At 47.0% G+C, this 17549-nt stretch overlaps 1 protein-coding gene across 2 annotated transcripts in view; it reads left to right on the top strand.

The window, feature by feature from the left end:
- LOC119176009 (ATP-binding cassette sub-family C member 5) overlaps positions 1-17549 on the top strand; it is a 59120-nt gene that overhangs the window by 21106 nt on the left and 20465 nt on the right. The window contains exons 11-17 of one of the 2 annotated variants that reach the window (XM_037427112.2): positions 1072-1212; positions 1698-1769; positions 4663-4787; positions 4873-4945; positions 5522-5897; positions 6705-6764; positions 7283-7482. In XM_037427112.2, coding sequence (XP_037283009.1) covers positions 1072-1212; positions 1698-1769; positions 4663-4787; positions 4873-4945; positions 5522-5897; positions 6705-6764; positions 7283-7482 — 1047 coding nt within the window. The remainder of the gene's footprint in view (positions 1-1071; positions 1213-1697; positions 1770-4662; positions 4788-4872; positions 4946-5521; positions 5898-6704; positions 6765-7282; positions 7483-17549) is intronic. The other variant, XM_037427121.2, reaches the window with a different exon arrangement.

The raw sequence follows: 17549 nt of genomic DNA on the forward strand, positions 1-17549 counted from the left end.
GAATCACTAGTCGAAAATGAGTCCTGTGCGATAGTACTATTGGCAGCCATAAAGCCATGTGGAATTCGTGATGTGATTAAATTAGGACTGCAGTGCCTCACTAATCTTGAGATAAAAGTAACACCAAAGGTTCTAATCATGCAATTAAACTCGGGAATGTAATATATTGCCATGCAACCTGAACCACTAAGAATTTAATTTTAATTTGTATTTGCTACACTTGAAGGGAAAACATGCATTTTCAAATTACACAGGTCCACTCAAATTGTAGAATGCATATTAGGTATTTTATTTTTATGATGCTACACCCATGTTATTCCATAGTATCAACTTTATTTTGCAATTGTCTAATAACCGGGTCTTGCATTTTCCTTGTTTGGTTTTGTATTCTTATTGAAATTTAGTGTCTAGTTCCCTTCACACAATACTTATGCAGGGGGAGGCTTTGAGGTATTTGTAAGTGCAGCATATGAAATATGCTGCATATAATCTGCATCATATAAAATGTGCAGCATATAAGCCACAGATGCACTATAAAAGAGAACCATTTCCTAAGCATGCATTTCGAATATAGTGAAAACAAAAATGCTGCTGTTTGCGAATTCACCATCAACATTGTAGATTGACATTCCATAAAGCATTGAGCCCCATTTCAACTTAATGAAGTGTAGTGACAAATACGGGTGCAGCTGGAGCAACGACGAAGACGACGTTTGTTCCAGCTGTGCCCATATTTGTCGCTATAGAAGTTTCGCATGCAATTGCTTCTTATAGAAATAGATATCCATTACGTTTTGTCATTTTTCATTCCAAGAAACTAGAGTAGGGCACCTCAGTTTTGAAAAGCTCCATTTTCCATATTTGCCACTGATCGTCCACTGTTGGCCTATGTGTGTAATAGTGGCAGCGCATCAGCGTGCGAGGTACTGTGTAGCAAATGGTGAAAAGAAATAAAAGTATGAACCATGGTGTTGTTTTAATGCGTGTCATCCTACATCTTACAATGTATTCATGCTTTTAGCATGTTCAGGAACTTAATTGCATACATACCTCTTTTTTTTTTCACAAAAGGGTGTGCCAAATGCCAGGCGCGTGAGGCATAGAGCAGCACAAGAGGCATGCAACGGAGATGCGAACGAGAGGGTGCCGATGACTGAAGCGATTGCTGAACCCGAGGAGGCATTGAGAGACGTGACTTTGCACATCAAGAAGGTAACCTTATCGTCATGCTTGGAAACATGCCGTTTTCAACCTTGATATACTAAAATTTTTTACTCCAGAGAAGAGGTGTAAAGAATCTGAATTTAGTAGTGTGCCTATAGAAAATGCAAAGACAAATTGCCCTCGATTGTTTTTTTTTTTGGGGGGGGGGGGGGGCACAAATTGTGCGAAAAAATGACTATGCGCACGGGATTACTTGTGCAGAGACAAATCGGCTTAGCTCTAGACAACTGTTTGTTGTATGAGTGAGAGCGATCGATGTTCAGACGTGTCAAAGACACACGACTTAGTATGGGCATATGCATAAATAAATGTTTAAAAAGAATGTGTTATCCAGAAAAGCGTGTGTACCATATATATTATCTGAGTGTCAGATTTTTGGTGCCTTGCGTTACCTCTGTTAAAAGTGCAAGAATAGTGTGAACTCCTAATGTGCCGAGAGTAAGTGGCAGATGTCCTAATGCTTTCGCTTGCAGGGGTCACTGATTGGCATTTGCGGTCGTGTGGGCAGCGGCAAGACTTCGTTGCTGAATGCGTTGTGTGGTGAGGTAAGTTCCCGCTGCTGATCTTTACCACACTACTTGAATAAATTCAAATATAGCAGTGTCCTGCTGGAAACTGGTAAGTCACTATCAGCCATTATTAGAAGACAGAGCCAACTTCTATTTATGGGGAGTATTCATGAAGCTCTACTGTTCTTTGCCAGCTGTGACAAAGCACAATTATACTTTAGCAAAACCTCGTATTCCTGCGTATTGGCTGCATTCTTTGAGGCTTTTTTTCTTATTTTTCAACAAAAAATGGAAGCTTGAGTAATACTCAAATGGTTATTCATGCTGTTCTGTGCATTAGCATGAATATTATGAAAGAGGGAAAAGTGGATACTTATACATGTGCGTATTCCTTTGCATGCTCGTGGTTGGCTTTAATACCGAATGGACCTGGTACATGTTTTACTCATAATTCGCTGTACATTTTATACTAATCTTGAGAAGTATTTTTGCTAGTGTCTTAATGTACAGTATTGAAAGCTAATCTGGGTGTCTTGATAGCAACTGCATTTGAATGAAATGTCTTTCACATCTCATGGTTTTAGAGTTTGCTTTCAGTGCATTATGTTATCAAATCACAGAGCGTTTGGCTACTGACATGATACAGTCGAACCCCATCATAAGAGACACTGATATAAGAGACAAATGGGTATAAAAGACACCAGTGTGCCTGCAATAAAATACAGGTTGATAAAAAGATACATAGCAGGTGCCCTGCTTATAAGAGACATCTTATAAAAAAAAAAAAAAAACAAGAATTGCTGCCCGAAGCATGCCTCTTATAAAGGGGTTTTCAATCAATCAATCAATCAATCAATCAATGAAGCTTTATTTTCATAAATAGATATATGCAATTACAGGGATTATTTGGACCGATAGCCTAAAGTGGCTAGTGGACGGTCCAATACAATGTGCAACATAAAAAAGTGTACAGGTCAGCTCTGAGGTAACAACATAAAAAAAAACAATCATGTGATACAGATAACACAGTAATACATTTTTTCTTGCAGATATGCATACTTATTAGCTTGCAGCTAGTTTCTATACATAGGCACTTATTAAAAAAATACAATGAAAATCGAATCACACACACATGCTTACATGTCTTGACTCCACAGAAAAAATGATTTACATGCCATGCTGAAATTACGTGCCGTTTTAATCTCTAGGGGGACCGTGTTCCATATTTTTGTTCCACTAAACTGTATCAGTCTTTCTCCGTAAACATTAAAACATTTGGGCAGATTGAAATTACCATTCGAAGCATGTCGCGTATTGCGTTTAGGAATTGAAAAAAGATCAGCAGGCAAAGGTGAATTTCTATTAATTATGTTATTTACTGAAACAGCAATTTTGTAGTCACGCAACATCGGAACTGAGAGAATGCGTTGTGATTGGAAAATATTACTTACTGATTCACCTTGGCTTATGATTTTCAGTGTACGCTTTTGAAGTCGCTCAAGAGTTTTTAGATAACTGTTGTACGTCACACCCCACGATTCCAGACAGTAACCTATGTGACAATGACACAATGAAAAGTAGAGTGTGCGGAGAATAGCTTGTGGAAAATATTGGCGAGCTTTTATTAGAGAATAGCAGCCATAGGCTAGCTTTGCGCACACACTTTGTACTTGCTCATGCCAGTGTAAGTGTTCATCAAAAGTGACGCCTAAATATTTAAAACAAGGAACTTGTTGAATAGGAGTGTTGTTTATTGTTAGGTTAAGAGATTCAGCGTCAATATGTTTCCTACGAGAGTGAAACACCATATACTTTGTTTTAGTACAGTTAACAGTCAGCTGATTCCTGGCAAACCATTCCGAAATGTTCGATAAATCGGTCATCGCGTCATTTTGTAAATCTGCTAAGGAGTGTCCTGTGAAAACTAAAACAGTGTCGTCCGCGTACATCAGTGCCCTTGACCTTTGTAGGGATCGCGGGACATCATTAATATAAAGAGAGAACAATATAGGGCCCAAAACTGAACCCTGTGGCACCCCGCATTTAATATAACCGTAGGATGATTTGATGTCACCAATGACTACCTTTTGTTTGCGTGCCGATAGATAACTAGAAAAAAAATCAAGCGAGTTACCTTTTATCCCATAAGAATGCATTTTTTCCAGTAAAATGGAATGACTAATAGCATCAAATGCCTTTCGTATGTCTAAAAATACTGCTATTGCTATGTTGTTTTCATGTAGCGCGGAATTAATATATTGCGTAAGCATCGAAGCAGCAGTTGAAGTGGACCTGTTTGCAACAAAGCCGTGTTGCTGGGGACAAAGTACATTCTGTTCACCCAGGAAGCACCTTAATTGCGACGATATTAGTTTTTCAAGCGTAGTGTTAATACTACTCAGAACAGATATTGGTCTGTAGCTGTCCGGAAGATTCCGATCACCAGATTTGTACACTGGTATTACTTTGGCGGTCTTAAGTATACTAGGATAAGTTTTAGAGGAAAATGCATGATTAAATATATGGCATAAGGGACCACACAATACATCAATATTCTCCTTTAAAATCCTTGATGATATGGTGTCATGTCCAGCTGCCTTGTTCCCTGGTAACTTATTAATTACTTGTCGGATGTCATCCTCAGTTACATCACATAAATCAAAATTATTGGTAACAGTACAGGGTGCATTTAAATTCTGCATATGAGTAGGGAACTTCCTCGCAAGGCTGAGACCAATATTAGTAAAGTAATCGTTAAAGTTGTGTTAAAGTTAAAGTTTAACTATACTAACTGTTAACACTTTTGTTTATTGTGAAAAAACTAGCAATAAATAGTGAAGGAATAAATTCGGTCAAAGCTTTATGGTTGAGATTTAAAGAGCAAAGAAAATTGCAGTTTTCTGATAGAGCTTGTTCAATTTGCTTGCAGATGAACTTACTGAAGGGAGAAATGGATGTCAATGGAAGCATTGCGATTGTGACTCAGCAGGCCTGGATTTTCAATGCGACTATTAGAGACAACATTCTCTTTGGGCTGCCATATTTGAAGTCAAGGTGAAACACTGATTCTATCCTGTGTTAGGTAAAGGTTTTGAAATAGCTTAAAAAAACGTCAACACGATGTTTTCATTTGTTTTAGATACGATGCTGTCCTCGAATCTTGCTGCCTCTTACCCGACCTGGCAATGTTTAGTTGTGCAGATCTGACAGAGGTGAGTTATCATGCGTTCTTTATCACGGTTGTCGAGTTGCATACTTGGATCAGAGTTGGATGAATTGATCAGCTTTTAGGATGTGCCAAGATAGCTATTTGCTTGTAGTATCAATGATTCTTCTAAGATGCTTGCAAGAATGAAGCCGATATGATTGCTGAAGGATGTCACTGTTTTTTTTATGGTGTTCCTTGAGTTTTATTACTTATGTCCAGCCATAGAACCGTTAATTTTCTACAGAGATTAGGACTACAAATGCCCGCTTGCTTGCATGTGTGGCAGTACAAACATAACTTACCAGTCAATCGACAAATTCAAGTATATTAAGTGAGAAATGTGGTGTTTTTGGGAAGCTAATGTACAGACATTGATCTCGGTGTTCACACGTGGGGATAAGCACTGTTCTTGTTCTGTCCTCTTTTCCGTAGTGTTGTGTACTATTTCAGTGATAGCGCTTGCTGAATGGACCGTAACCAACTCGTGCATTGTGGAATTGTGAATCGTTTGATCGCAGTTTTAGACAGTGCCTGTTCTTGTTGTTTAAGCAAAACCTTGGCTTTCCTGGGAGTGCCGCAGATTGGTGAGAAAGGGGCAACTCTCAGTGGGGGTCAGCGGCAGCGCATCAGCCTGGCACGGGCACTATACAGCGACCGAGACATCTTTTTGCTGGACGACCCGCTGTCAGCTGTGGACTCGCGCGTGGCATCCCACTTGCTGGAGCGATGCATCCTGGGCGCCCTGCGGGACAAAACGGTCTTCCTCGTGACCCACTCGATGTCCGCCCTGGAGAAGTGCCAGCAGATCCTGTACATGCGTGGCGGCCGCATCATTGAGCGCGGCACGCACCCCGCCCTTGTCTCGTTCCCCGGCGAGTACCGCAAAATGTTCCACATGGATGCGGCAGCTGCCAAGCTTCCTGTTGAGACCGGAGCAGGAGGTTTGTCTTCTGGCGGTTTGTATACACTGCTTACCTGAAAACGCATTTTCCTAAGCTCTGCGAAAGAACATTGTACAGTAGGCTCTCGGTACACGCAAATCTCTGAAATGGAACTGCTGCTTCTAACATGATTGGCTTCATCCACAGCCCTGCACCTTTCTAAGTGAATGGCTCTGCTATTACATGGAACATTTGTTTTCTGGTTGCTTCAGGTTGCATTTAACCGAAATCTACAGTAATTCAAAGTGATATGATGTGAAGCACTTGCAAGAATACACTGTCAGTGTTGTTGCTTTCGAAAAAAGTACCATTGGTGTTTGCGAAAAAAATTGCAAGTAGAAGTGCATGTCTTTCTTGCACTCGGTGCAGCTGACATATGTGCTGTTGCTGTTTGCTACTTCGTATGCACGTTGACCAGCTTGTCCCATCAATCTTCAAGCGTGAGTGGAAACGTTAATGTTTTCCGCAATGCTGTGGTTCAGAGAAACATGGCAGGCACTGAAAGAAAGCCCCATTACAAAGATTGAGTCCACACTTTTAGATCTTTTTCAGCAGGAACATTTTGCGTAATACATCCGATTAGGAGACATCAGAAGAGGGAATCAGTACATAGACCGAAGTAGATGAAAGTGCTTCCTCTTGCAAGTATAGTTACGTGGGACCAAACATTCTGAAGGGATACAATGCATAGAAGATGCTTCAATATCTATTGGGAAGATGGGAAAAAAAAGGGGGAGGGGGGGAGTGTAACCTCAGTTTCAATCATGCTTTAGAAACTAAAAACTTCACTGTCATTTCGCTTCCGCTTACTTTTCTTTTCAGATGTACCAGTGGTGGATTCAGCCGACTCAAAGGAGGCGTTGTCTAGTGACAAAGAAACGGGCAAGTAAAAATGACTTGATGAAATTTTCCTGCAGCTACAGGTGTGCAATCGAAGTAATGCTCGTAATCATCTTCAGTACTGCCGAATGCCAAGATGAAACCTGCTCTGCAAATTTGCTGGCCTGTTGTACAGATGCAGTGGTGTCTTGACATCACGACTAATTGAAAAATTAGGGGACGCGATATAACTATGAGGAGACGCGATAGCTGAGGTATGACGCTCAGGTCTGGCCACCCGCCTGTCTCAAACAACTCGCACTATCTGCTGTTAATTTTCTTCTTTCGCTGTCCACTCCTCATGTTCGCACCGCCCTTGCGCATGCATCAGCATTCTCGTCGCCTTCTTCCTCCGCGACACACACACAGGCACTCTCGCTCATTGAGGTGCAGACCACAGACACGTCATGATCACAAATTTTCCATTGCTTCGCATATCTGTTACTTTCTACTCCTTTCTTGTGTTGGAGGAACCTTTTGGTCGTTGGCACGAGTTGTGATGCTTAGAACTTCTAATGCAGTGGACGGCAGCATGGAAGGCAGCGGCCGGCTGGTGAAGGACGAAGAGAAGGCGGTTGGGGGCCTGTCAAAGCGGGCCATCTGGCTGTACATTAGGGCTGCGGGCGGCCCTTGTGTGGTCACTCTACTGGCCTTGGCCTTCCTGGTGTTCGTCTGTGCGCAGATGTTCGCCAACATCTGGCTGCAGTACTGGGTCGACTCGGTAGGCATGCTCATATGGTGGTTGCTTAGTAATAAAACACAAAGTAGTACTCAAAAAGCAAAATTAAACTGGTTCGCCAACATGCGTTCAGTGCATTGCTCCAGAAGACCTGCAACATGTTCTATTCGACTACAGGGGACACGCATCAATGAGTCTCTGAAGCTTGAATTACGCCTTACAAAGAACTTGAGCTTAGAGCTGCTGTATATGCTCGGCCTACAGTAATGCACCACTTGCGCATTAAGCGCCACGAGAGTGCTGTTGATGTTCCTGCAGGCCACGAGCCTTAAATTTTGTAATATGTATAAGTGTAATCTATGTGTCTGCACATGTTATCAGTGTGTGCTTGTGTTGTGTGTGTGTGTGTGTGTGTGTGTATATATATATATATATATATATATATATATATATATATATATATATATATATATAATGCCACGTTCCATTTCCCAAGTTTTTGTTATCGTCCGAAAACACCGCACGATTATCAGCGCAAACCGCGCCTGCAGTTTTCTAGAAGGTTCCGGACTGTAGTAGATCATTTCGATAAGATCACGCCCACTGTGCGAACGGTATAGATTGTTCTGGAAGCTACGCCACTGCCAGCGATAACGCTAGAACTTTCGACGGCAAGAGTATAAATGCCGACGCGCTTCGCCGCTTGTCAGTTGTTGATCGAAGGCCGACGCTCCGTTCGCCGCTATCAGTCCGAGACTGCTATCTGTGCGAGACTGCTGCTGTAATTGGACTTTCAGTTTACCGGGCACAGGTTCGCCCAAATAAACAGTTAAATCCTAACACGAAGTCTCCTGTCTTCGGCCACGTCACGACCCCGTGACATCTGGTGGAGGTGCTGGGTAAAGGCCGAAGGGCATCACCTTAAACTCGAAGAGGCCGTCCGGTGTTATGAACGCCGTCTTCTCTCGGTCTCTTTTGTTGACTTCGATTTGCCAATAGCCAGTCTTAAGGTCCATTGACGAAAAGTACTTGGCGTTATGGAGCCGATCAAGTGCGTCGTCTATTCGTGGGAGGGGATACACGTCCTTTCTTGTGATTTTGTTCAGGCGGCGATAATCGACGCAGAAACGTAGGGTCCCATCCTTTTTCTTCACTAACACCACGGGGGATGCCCATGGACTTTTGGACGGCTGGATAATGTCATCCCGCAGCATTTCATCTTGTCTCTTCATGGCCTCACGTTCTCGCGTCGAAACCCTGTACGGACTCTGACAGAGTGGTCTGGCATTTTCTTCGGTTATGATGCGATGTTTCGTGATTGGGGTCTGCCGAATTTTCGATGACGACGAAAAGCAATCTTTGTATTGCAGGAGCAGGGCCTTGAGCTGTTCTTGCTTATCGTTCGGAAGTCTGGGATTGACGTCGAAAGCTATGGGAGGGGCTTGGTTCCTCTGAGCAGGTTCCGCAGAATCGGCGAGGGCGAAAGCACTGGTGGCTTCGACAATTTCTTCGATGTATGCGACCGTTGTTCCTTTGTTCACATGTTTGTACTCATTGCTGAAATTCGTGAGCAAAACCGTTGCTTTGCCTCCCCGCAGCTCTGCAATTCCTCTTGCGACGCTAATATTTCGGGTGACCAATAGATGCTGACTGCCTTCAACGACGCCTTCCAAGTCAGGTGATTTAGGAGCGCCGACTGAAATAATGACGCTTGAGCGAGGCAGAATGGTGACTTGTTCTTCCAGCACATTCAAGACATGGTGCCCTGACGGCGTGCGCGGCGGTAGTGCTTCTTCTGTGGATAACGTTATCGACTTTGTTTTTAGGTTGATGACAGCACCATGGAGGCATAAGAAGTCCATGCCAAGGATGACATCTCTCGAGCAACGCTGTAGGACTACGAAGTCTGTAGGATAAATACGGCCGTTAATGGTGACTCTCGCTGTGCAGATTCCTGCAGGCGTTACGAGATGACCTCCGGCTGTGCGGATTTCAGGGCCTTTCCAAGCTGTCTTAACTTTCTTTAACTTCGCGGCGAACGACCCACTGATGACAGAATAGTCGGCTCCAGTATCGACGAGAGCAGTCACACTGTGGCCGTCGATAAGAACGTCGAGGTCGCTAGTTCGCCGTCTCGCATTACAGTTAGGGCGTGGCGTCGGGTCACGGCTGCGTCGGCTTGTTCCGCTGCTTCCATGCTGCGTCGTCAGGCCACCTTCGGTAAATGAGCTTTCGCCGTCAGGGCTTTGCCTGGCTGGCGTTGTGTTCGGAAAGCTCCGTCGCGGCGTCGTCGTCGTCGGAGGATCTTCGGTAGTTCGTCGCACAGCAACCGCACCTCCACCGGTTGCTGCCCTTAGTTTCCCGGATACGGGCTAGGAGACCGGCCCCGCGTTGGGCCAGAGTACTGCCGGTGGTGTGGTGACGTGCGGCGGCTGGGCGACGGCGAACGCGAAGGGCTTCGTGGTGTCCACCGAGTTCCTGTCAGGTAGTCGGCGATGTCACGTGGTCGTTCTCCTGGCTGTGGACGCGGTGCATTGACGGCGAAGCCACGCAGTCCCATCTGTCGGTACTGGCAACGGCGGTATGTGTGTCCGGCCTCGCCGCAGTGGTAGCAGAGCGGGCGATGGTCAGGGGTGCGCCAGACGTCAGTCTTCCTCGGTGCACTGCGCTGGGCCGCTGGCGAACGGTATGACGTCGGTGGGGGTGGTGGCGGTGATGGCGTCTGTCGACGGAAGTGCGATGGGGTGGCATTTTGGCGTGGACGGGGAGAAGCGTTGTGGCGCAGTGCAGCGGCGTAGCTCATAGCTTCCGGCTCGGGCAGCGGTGCGTGGGGAATTTGAAGCGATTGCCGAACTTCTTCTCGCACAATGTCGGCAATTGAATCCACTTGAGGCTGGGCCGAAGGCAACAGCTTGCGCAGCTCTTCCCGCACGATCGCTCGGATCGTTTCACGCAGGCCTCCGGAGTTACTGGCTTGAGCAGCAGCGCAGTCTGCAGTCAGGCGACGATTATACTGTCTGGTGCGCATGTCCAGGGTCTTTTCGATAGTGGTCGCTTCAGCTACAAATTCTTGGACGGTTATCGGTGGGTTTCTCATCAGTCCCGCGAAGAGCTCCTGTTTGACCCCTCGCATGAGGAAACGAACTTTTTTCTCCTCAGGCATGTCTGGATCAGCGTGACGAAATAGTCGGGTCATTTCTTCTGTGAAAATGGCGACATTTTCATTTGGTAGCTGAACCAGAGTCTCTAATAAAGCAGCGGCCCTCTCTTTGCGAGCGACGCTCGCGAACGTTTGAAGGAATGCGCCGCAGAAAACATCCCACGTTCGGAGCGTGGACTCTCGATTTTCAAGCCAAGTCCTTGCGGTGTCTTCCAAATAGAAGAACACACGACGCAGCTTTTCGTCATGGTCCCAGTGGTTGAGGGCGGCCACACGGTCGTATGTCTCCAGCCAGGACTCCGGGTCTTCGAACGATGACCCATGGAAAATTGGTGGTTCCCTGGGTTGATGCATGACCATCGTGAGCTGGGACGCTGCGGTTGTCATTGTCGCTGCAGTCGCGGTCATGGCCTTCGTCTTCCGCGGCTTGTCTGGTAGAAGCCCGTACTCCGGTGGTAGCCCTTGCTGTCGGCGGCTTGTTCGCTGCTCCTGGTTGGTGTCGGTGTCTTCTCCGCGACGTGGGCTGGGTTCACGGCTTGGCGGGGGCGTCCGGTACATGAACAAAATCACAAGAAAGGACGTGTATCCCCTCCCACGAATAGACGACGCACTTGATCAGCTCCATAACGCCAAGTACTTTTCGTCAATGGACCTTAAGACTGGCTATTGGCAAATCGAAGTCGACGAAAGAGACCGAGAGAAGACGGCGTTCATAACACCGGACGGCCTCTTCGAGTTTAAGGTGATGCCCTTCGGCCTTTACCCAGCACCTCCACCAGATGTCACGGGGTCGTGACGTGGCCGAAGACAGGAGACTTCGTGTTAGGATTTAACTGTTTATTTGGGTGAACCTGTGCCCGGTAAACTGAAAGTCCAATAACAGCAGCAGTCTCGCACAGATAGCAGTCTCGGACTGATAGCGGCGAACGGAGCGTCGGCCTTCGATCAACAACTGACAAGCGGCGAAGCGCGTCGGCATTTATACTCTTGCCGTCGAAAGTTCTAGCGTTATCGCTGGCGGTGGCGTAGCTTCCAGAACAATCTGTACCGTTCGCACAGTGGGCGTGATCTTATCGAAATGATCTACTACAGTCCGGAACCTTCTAGAAAACTGCAGGCGCGGTTTGCGCTGATAATCGTGCGGTGTTTTCGGACGATAACAAAAACTTGGGAAATGGAACGTGGCAATATATATGGCGCTGACTGTCACTTCTACTTCTAAATTCACATATAAACCCCAAAAAGTGGATGGAGGGACGGCCGCTGTGATAGCTCAGTGGTTAGAGCATCGAACGCGTTATTCGAAGGTCGTAGGTTCGATTCCTGCTCACAGCTGGTAATTTTTTCATCCACTTTTCTTTCTTCTTTCTTCTTATTTACATTCCATTGGTTCTAATAACTTCCCCTGTACATTCCTTGGCATTACTGCTTGTTATATCTCATTAATATTGTGTTAAAACACGGAAATACGAGCCCTTAGGTATACACTTCTCTCCCTTATTTTATATATATATATATATATATATAATATATTCGTAGGGAAGAAGACGCACGAAGTGATTTTATTGACGTTTCGGCCGCGGGTTCGGCCTTCATCAGAATTGGTGAATTCTGATGAAGGCCGGACCTGCGGCAGAAACGTTAATAAAATCACTTCGTACGTGCGTCTTCTTCCCTATGGATAATCTTACCCAAACCCAGCATCACTTTTGTTTTTGGTGTATATATATATATATATATATATATATATATATATATATATATATATATATATATATATATATATATATATATATCTTTTCACCCACTTTTCTTTTTTCTCATTTACATTACAATTGGCCTAATAACTTATAATAACTAATGGGAAAGAAGTGTACACCTAAGAGCTCGTTTTCCTGCTCACGGCAGGTTATTTTTTCACCCACTTTTATTTCTTCTCATTTACATTACATTCGTTCTAATAACTTCCCCTGTACATTCCTTGGCATTATTGTCTGTTAGAGCTCATATATATATATATATATATATATATATATATATATATATATATATATTAAAATAGATGTGTTGTACGTCGAGAAAGGTTCAGACGCAGCTTGACAAAATGTGCTTTATCAGGCAGGTCTGGCTAATGGCGAGCGGCGTGTGCGAGCTACTACTACAGCCACCGATCATCATCATCTTCATTACCAGTAGAGTATCCGTTATTCAGATTCATTACAATTGCTCTCCGCGAAATAAGGAGCCGTTCTGGCGACCTATGGACAAGTAAACACGGGAGGTTCATAGCAGGGCTTAAGTCTCGAGACGTGGACAATTTCCTGGCCACGACGATGTTGGTCAGAAGATGGTTCCAGTGGCTCGATGAGGTAATTCACCGGTGAGGTTTTTTGTAGCACACGATATGGGCCGTGATACTTTGGGACCAACTTGGTAGAAAGGCCAGGTGTAGCAGAAGGGACATGCAGCCAGACTAGTGAACGTGGATCGTAGGAAGTAGTGTTATTTGATGCGTCATGGTAGTGCTTTTGGGGTGCTTGGTCTTGGGTTGTGAATGATCTTGTCAGTTGGCGGCATTCTTCAGCGTATGTAGCGGCTTGAGACAAAGTCGTGGACTCTAAGGAGTCGGGTTTGTACGAAAAATGGTGTCCATAGTGCAAGAAGGTTCGCGTCCGTAAAGGAGGAAAAAAAGAGAGAACCCAGTAGTGCATTGATAAACAGGAGCACTCGGTCCCAATTGGAGTGGTCTGACGAGATATACATCGACAGCATGTCACCAAGGGTGCGGTTGAAGCACTCTGTCATTCCATTGGTCTGGGGATGATAGGCACTTGTAGTGCGGTGAACGACGTGGCACTCACGCAGCAATGCTGAGATGACGTCTGACAAGAATACATGACCACGATCGCTCATTAACTCTCGAGGTGCTCCATGACGTAATATGATGTTGTGAAGAACGAAAGTCGCAATGTCTTTTGCTGTAGACGAGGGAAGGGATGAAGTTTCGGCATACCGCGTGGGATGGTCGACGGCAACTATGATCCAGCGGTTACCGTCAGCAGTGTTGGGAAGGGGCCATAGATATCGATGCCGACGCGGTCGAATGGTCGGGATGGGCATGGTAAGGGTAACAAGGTACCGCTGGCGTGATAAGGGGGAGTTTTTCGTCTCTGGCACGTCGAGCAGGCCCGAACGTAATGTATAAAACGGTACATGCCACGCCAGTAATATCGGAGACGTATGCGAGAATAAGTCTCGAGGAAACCAGCGTGGCCACATTGGGGATCGTCATGAAACGTGGAACAAATTTCGGATCGCAGATGAAGTGGAATCACGAGTAGCCACTGACGTCTACCGGGTGCGTAGTTGCGTTGTCGCGAGTGGTGAAGTGCTCGACTTGCCGACGCAACGTGCGAGAAAGGGGGAAAGCCGTCCGCCCAGCCAGGATGTCCAGAATTGAAGCAATCCAAGGGTTCTTGCATTGCTCAGATGCCATGTGGGCGATGGTGACGGCAGTGGCATCACAGGTTAGACTTTCGCAGCAATCCGGGTCAGGGGCGAACGGGATATCCTACGCGGTTGCCTACGCAAGCCGTGGTTGCCTACACCAGCCGAACTCTTGGAAGCCGTCTTTCTGCTTTGCAAGAATAGCGCCTAGCCCGACACCACTAGCGTCGGTGTGGATCTCTGTGGGTGCCGATGGGTCGTAGTGTCGCAAAATAGGCGGCGACGTGAGGAGGTGGCGCAGTTCATTGAAAGAATCGTCACAGGTGGCAGACCAGGCTAAAAGGTCTCTAGAGCCGGCGAGGAGCTTGGTCAAAGGAGCGATGATCGTCGCGAAGTTGCGGACGAAGTACCGGAAGTAAGAGCAAAGGCCTATGAAGCTTCGGAGCTCTTTCATGGCGGTCGGTTTGGGAAACGCTGAAACGGCTGCAAGTTTGTCAGGGTCAGGAAGAATGCCGTCTTTTGAAACCACGTGGCCAAGGATCGTAAGCTTTCGAGCGGCGAAATGGCACTCCTTCAGATTCAGTTGCAGCCCCGCGGCAGAAATACACGTGAGGACATTCTCGTGGCGGGTTCAATGTGTTGCGAAATCAGTTGAAAAGACGGCAATGTCATCTAAATAACAAAGGCAAATGTTCCATTTGAGGCCTCGAAGGATAGAGTCCATCATTTGCTCTAAAGGAGCTGGCGCGTTGTAGAGGCCAGAGGGCATGACTGTGAATTTGTAAAGCCCGTCGAGCGTGATGAAAGCTGTTTTTTCGCGATTGGCCTCTGCCATGGGTACCTGCCAGTATCCAGAGCGCAGATCTAAAGAGGAGAAAAGTTCGGCTCCCTGTAGGCAGTCCAAGGCATCATCAATGCGTGGCAGCGGATAGACATCCTTGCGCGTGATTTGGTTGAGACGTCGGTAGTCCACGCAAAACCTGATGGATCCATCCTTCTTCTTCACCAACACAACTGGAGAGGCCCAGGGACTGCTTCACGGTTCGCTTATGCCACATGTCAGCATGTCGTCAACCTGTTCATTGATGGCACGGCGTTCGGTAATTGACACACGATATGGACGCTGCCATAGTGGCGTCTCTTGACCGGTATCTATACGGTGAACAACAGATGACGCTCGACCTAAGGAAGGCTGATTGTGATCAAACGAGGCTCGAAAACGCTGGAGGAGCTTGATCAGCCCAGGCGTGAGGTTGCAATCAATGGATTTGCGGAATACATCCATAGGTTCATTAGCGTCAGTTGCGGGTGTAATGGCACAAGTCGGTAAAAATGGCTTGTCTGGATAGATCGGGTCTTCGAAAATACAATTTAAGGTCTCGAGGCTTCCCAGACACTCGTCGCAGAGCAGAATGTACGGACAAGCAGAAACGTTGCATGTATAAAGTACCGCCAAACCATTGGAAAAGTTGATGACGGCAAACGGGAGGACGATGGTTCGGTGGTGCACACTACCTATAGTTGGTTGGAACAGGAGCGTAGAGTTAGTGGCAGCAGGGGAAAACACAGGCACTAGGACGGCGGACAACGGCGCGATGCGGACGTCAGCTGCGGCAAACACATTCGAGTGACTGTGGTGGTCGATATTAAGGCACGGATTCGTCAACGTGAGTTCAGCACGAGCGCAGTCGACGAGGGCCTGATGGGTAGAAAGGAAATGCCATCCTAGTATGACGTCGTAAGATGAACGTGGGAGAACAACAAAGTTGATGGCGTACCAAACATCTTGAATAAGAACGCGTACTGTGCACTGAGCCGTCGGCGCGATGAAATGGGAGATGGCTGTACACAGAGCAAGATTTGTAAGCGGCATTGTAACTTTTCTCAAATCGCGATACAGCTTTTCACTAATTACAGAAACGACAGCGCCTGTGTCGACAAGTGCACGTACAGCAACACCTTCTACTAGCACATCAATTTCGTTGGGCGGACAAAGAGGAGGTCTTGGAGAGTTCGACGACGCAGTTCTTGCCTCTGGAACTGCGGCAGCCAGTTTTCTTCTCGAGCGGGGCTTGTGCGCAGAAGCATCGGGAAGACAGATCGGCGACGGGGTGGTAATGACCGGCGAGAATCGACAGGGCGTCGTGGGGACAATGAGTCAGTGATAGGAGAAGATGGTCGTTGGGGATTCTGGGCAGCCTGGTAATTTGCGGAATTCCCATGGTCTGGAGGCTGGAAGTTGCGACGGCGACAGTAGCGTGCTATATGTTCCATGAAACTGCTTGCAAAACAGATGGGTCGATTATCCAAAGTGCGCCATGGGTTAACGACAGAAGGTGCAGGGGGCAAAACAGGATGGGGTGCCGTGTATGTAGGCAGCGTCGTAGGGTAGGAGGACCTGGTGCCCCGGTATGCGCCATAGACAGGTGGGGCTGGGGGTCTAGCAACGGCGGCAGCGTAGGTCAGCGGCGTAGGGACAGATGGCGATGGAGGCACTGCCTGCGTGACCTGTGTCTCAATGACCTGGCATAGACTTGGGTCTAACGAGGTCACTGGCTCGGATGCTTTGGCCACAAGAGAAAGCTGACGCGCAACTTCTTCACGAATGAATTGTTTGATGTGGGACAGTAAGACGGTGTGATCAGCAGTGACTCGTGCAGGAGGGCGCTGCTGCTCTTCAGCGTAACTTCAGCGGCCCTGCGCGTCGAGACACGTTGCTTACGCAACTCGTCGTACTCCTGACAGAGCTGGACAACATCGGTGACGGTCTGTGGATTTCTAGCGACGAGCATCTGGAAAATATCGTCGTCAACTCCTTTGATGATGTGCTTGATTTTGTTGCGTTCGGTTAGAGATTCATCGACGCGCTTGCAAAGAGACAAGACATCTTCAATGTAACTTGTAAAGGTCTCGTCCCTGCGCTGGACTCAACTACGGAGACGCTGTTCCGCGCGAAGCCGGCGCACGGCGGGACGACCGAAGACCGCGGCGATGGCGGTCTTGAAGGCGGACCAATTGGTGATATCACCTTCATGGTTCTTGAACCAGAAGCTGGCCACATCAGCTAGGTAAAAGCGCACGTTTGTGAGCTGGTCGCAGGCGTTCCACTTGTTGGAAGCGCTTACGATTTCGTACTCGACAAGCCAGTCCTCGAGGTCTTGTTCGTTGTTCCCGTGAAAAATTGGTGGGTCGCGTTGCCGAGGCACGCCAGTACAGTAGACTGTCGTTGGTAAGGCAGCTTGAGAAGGGCCAGGAGCAGTCGATTGATATGTGGGGTTTAACGTCCCAAAACCACCATCTGATTATGAGAGACGCCGTAGTGGAGGGCTCCGGAAATTTCGACCACCTGGGGTTCTTTAACGTGCACCCAAATCTGAGCACACGGGCCTACAACATTTCCGCCTCCATCGGAAATGCAGCCGCCGCAGCCGGTATTCGAACCCGCGACCTGCGGGTCAGCAGCCGAGTACCTTAGCCACTAGACCACCGCGGCGGGGCGGCC

Source organism: Rhipicephalus microplus, chromosome 3, assembly GCF_043290135.1.
Source record: "Rhipicephalus microplus isolate Deutch F79 chromosome 3, USDA_Rmic, whole genome shotgun sequence".
Taxonomy (NCBI): domain Eukaryota; kingdom Metazoa; phylum Arthropoda; class Arachnida; order Ixodida; family Ixodidae; genus Rhipicephalus; species Rhipicephalus microplus.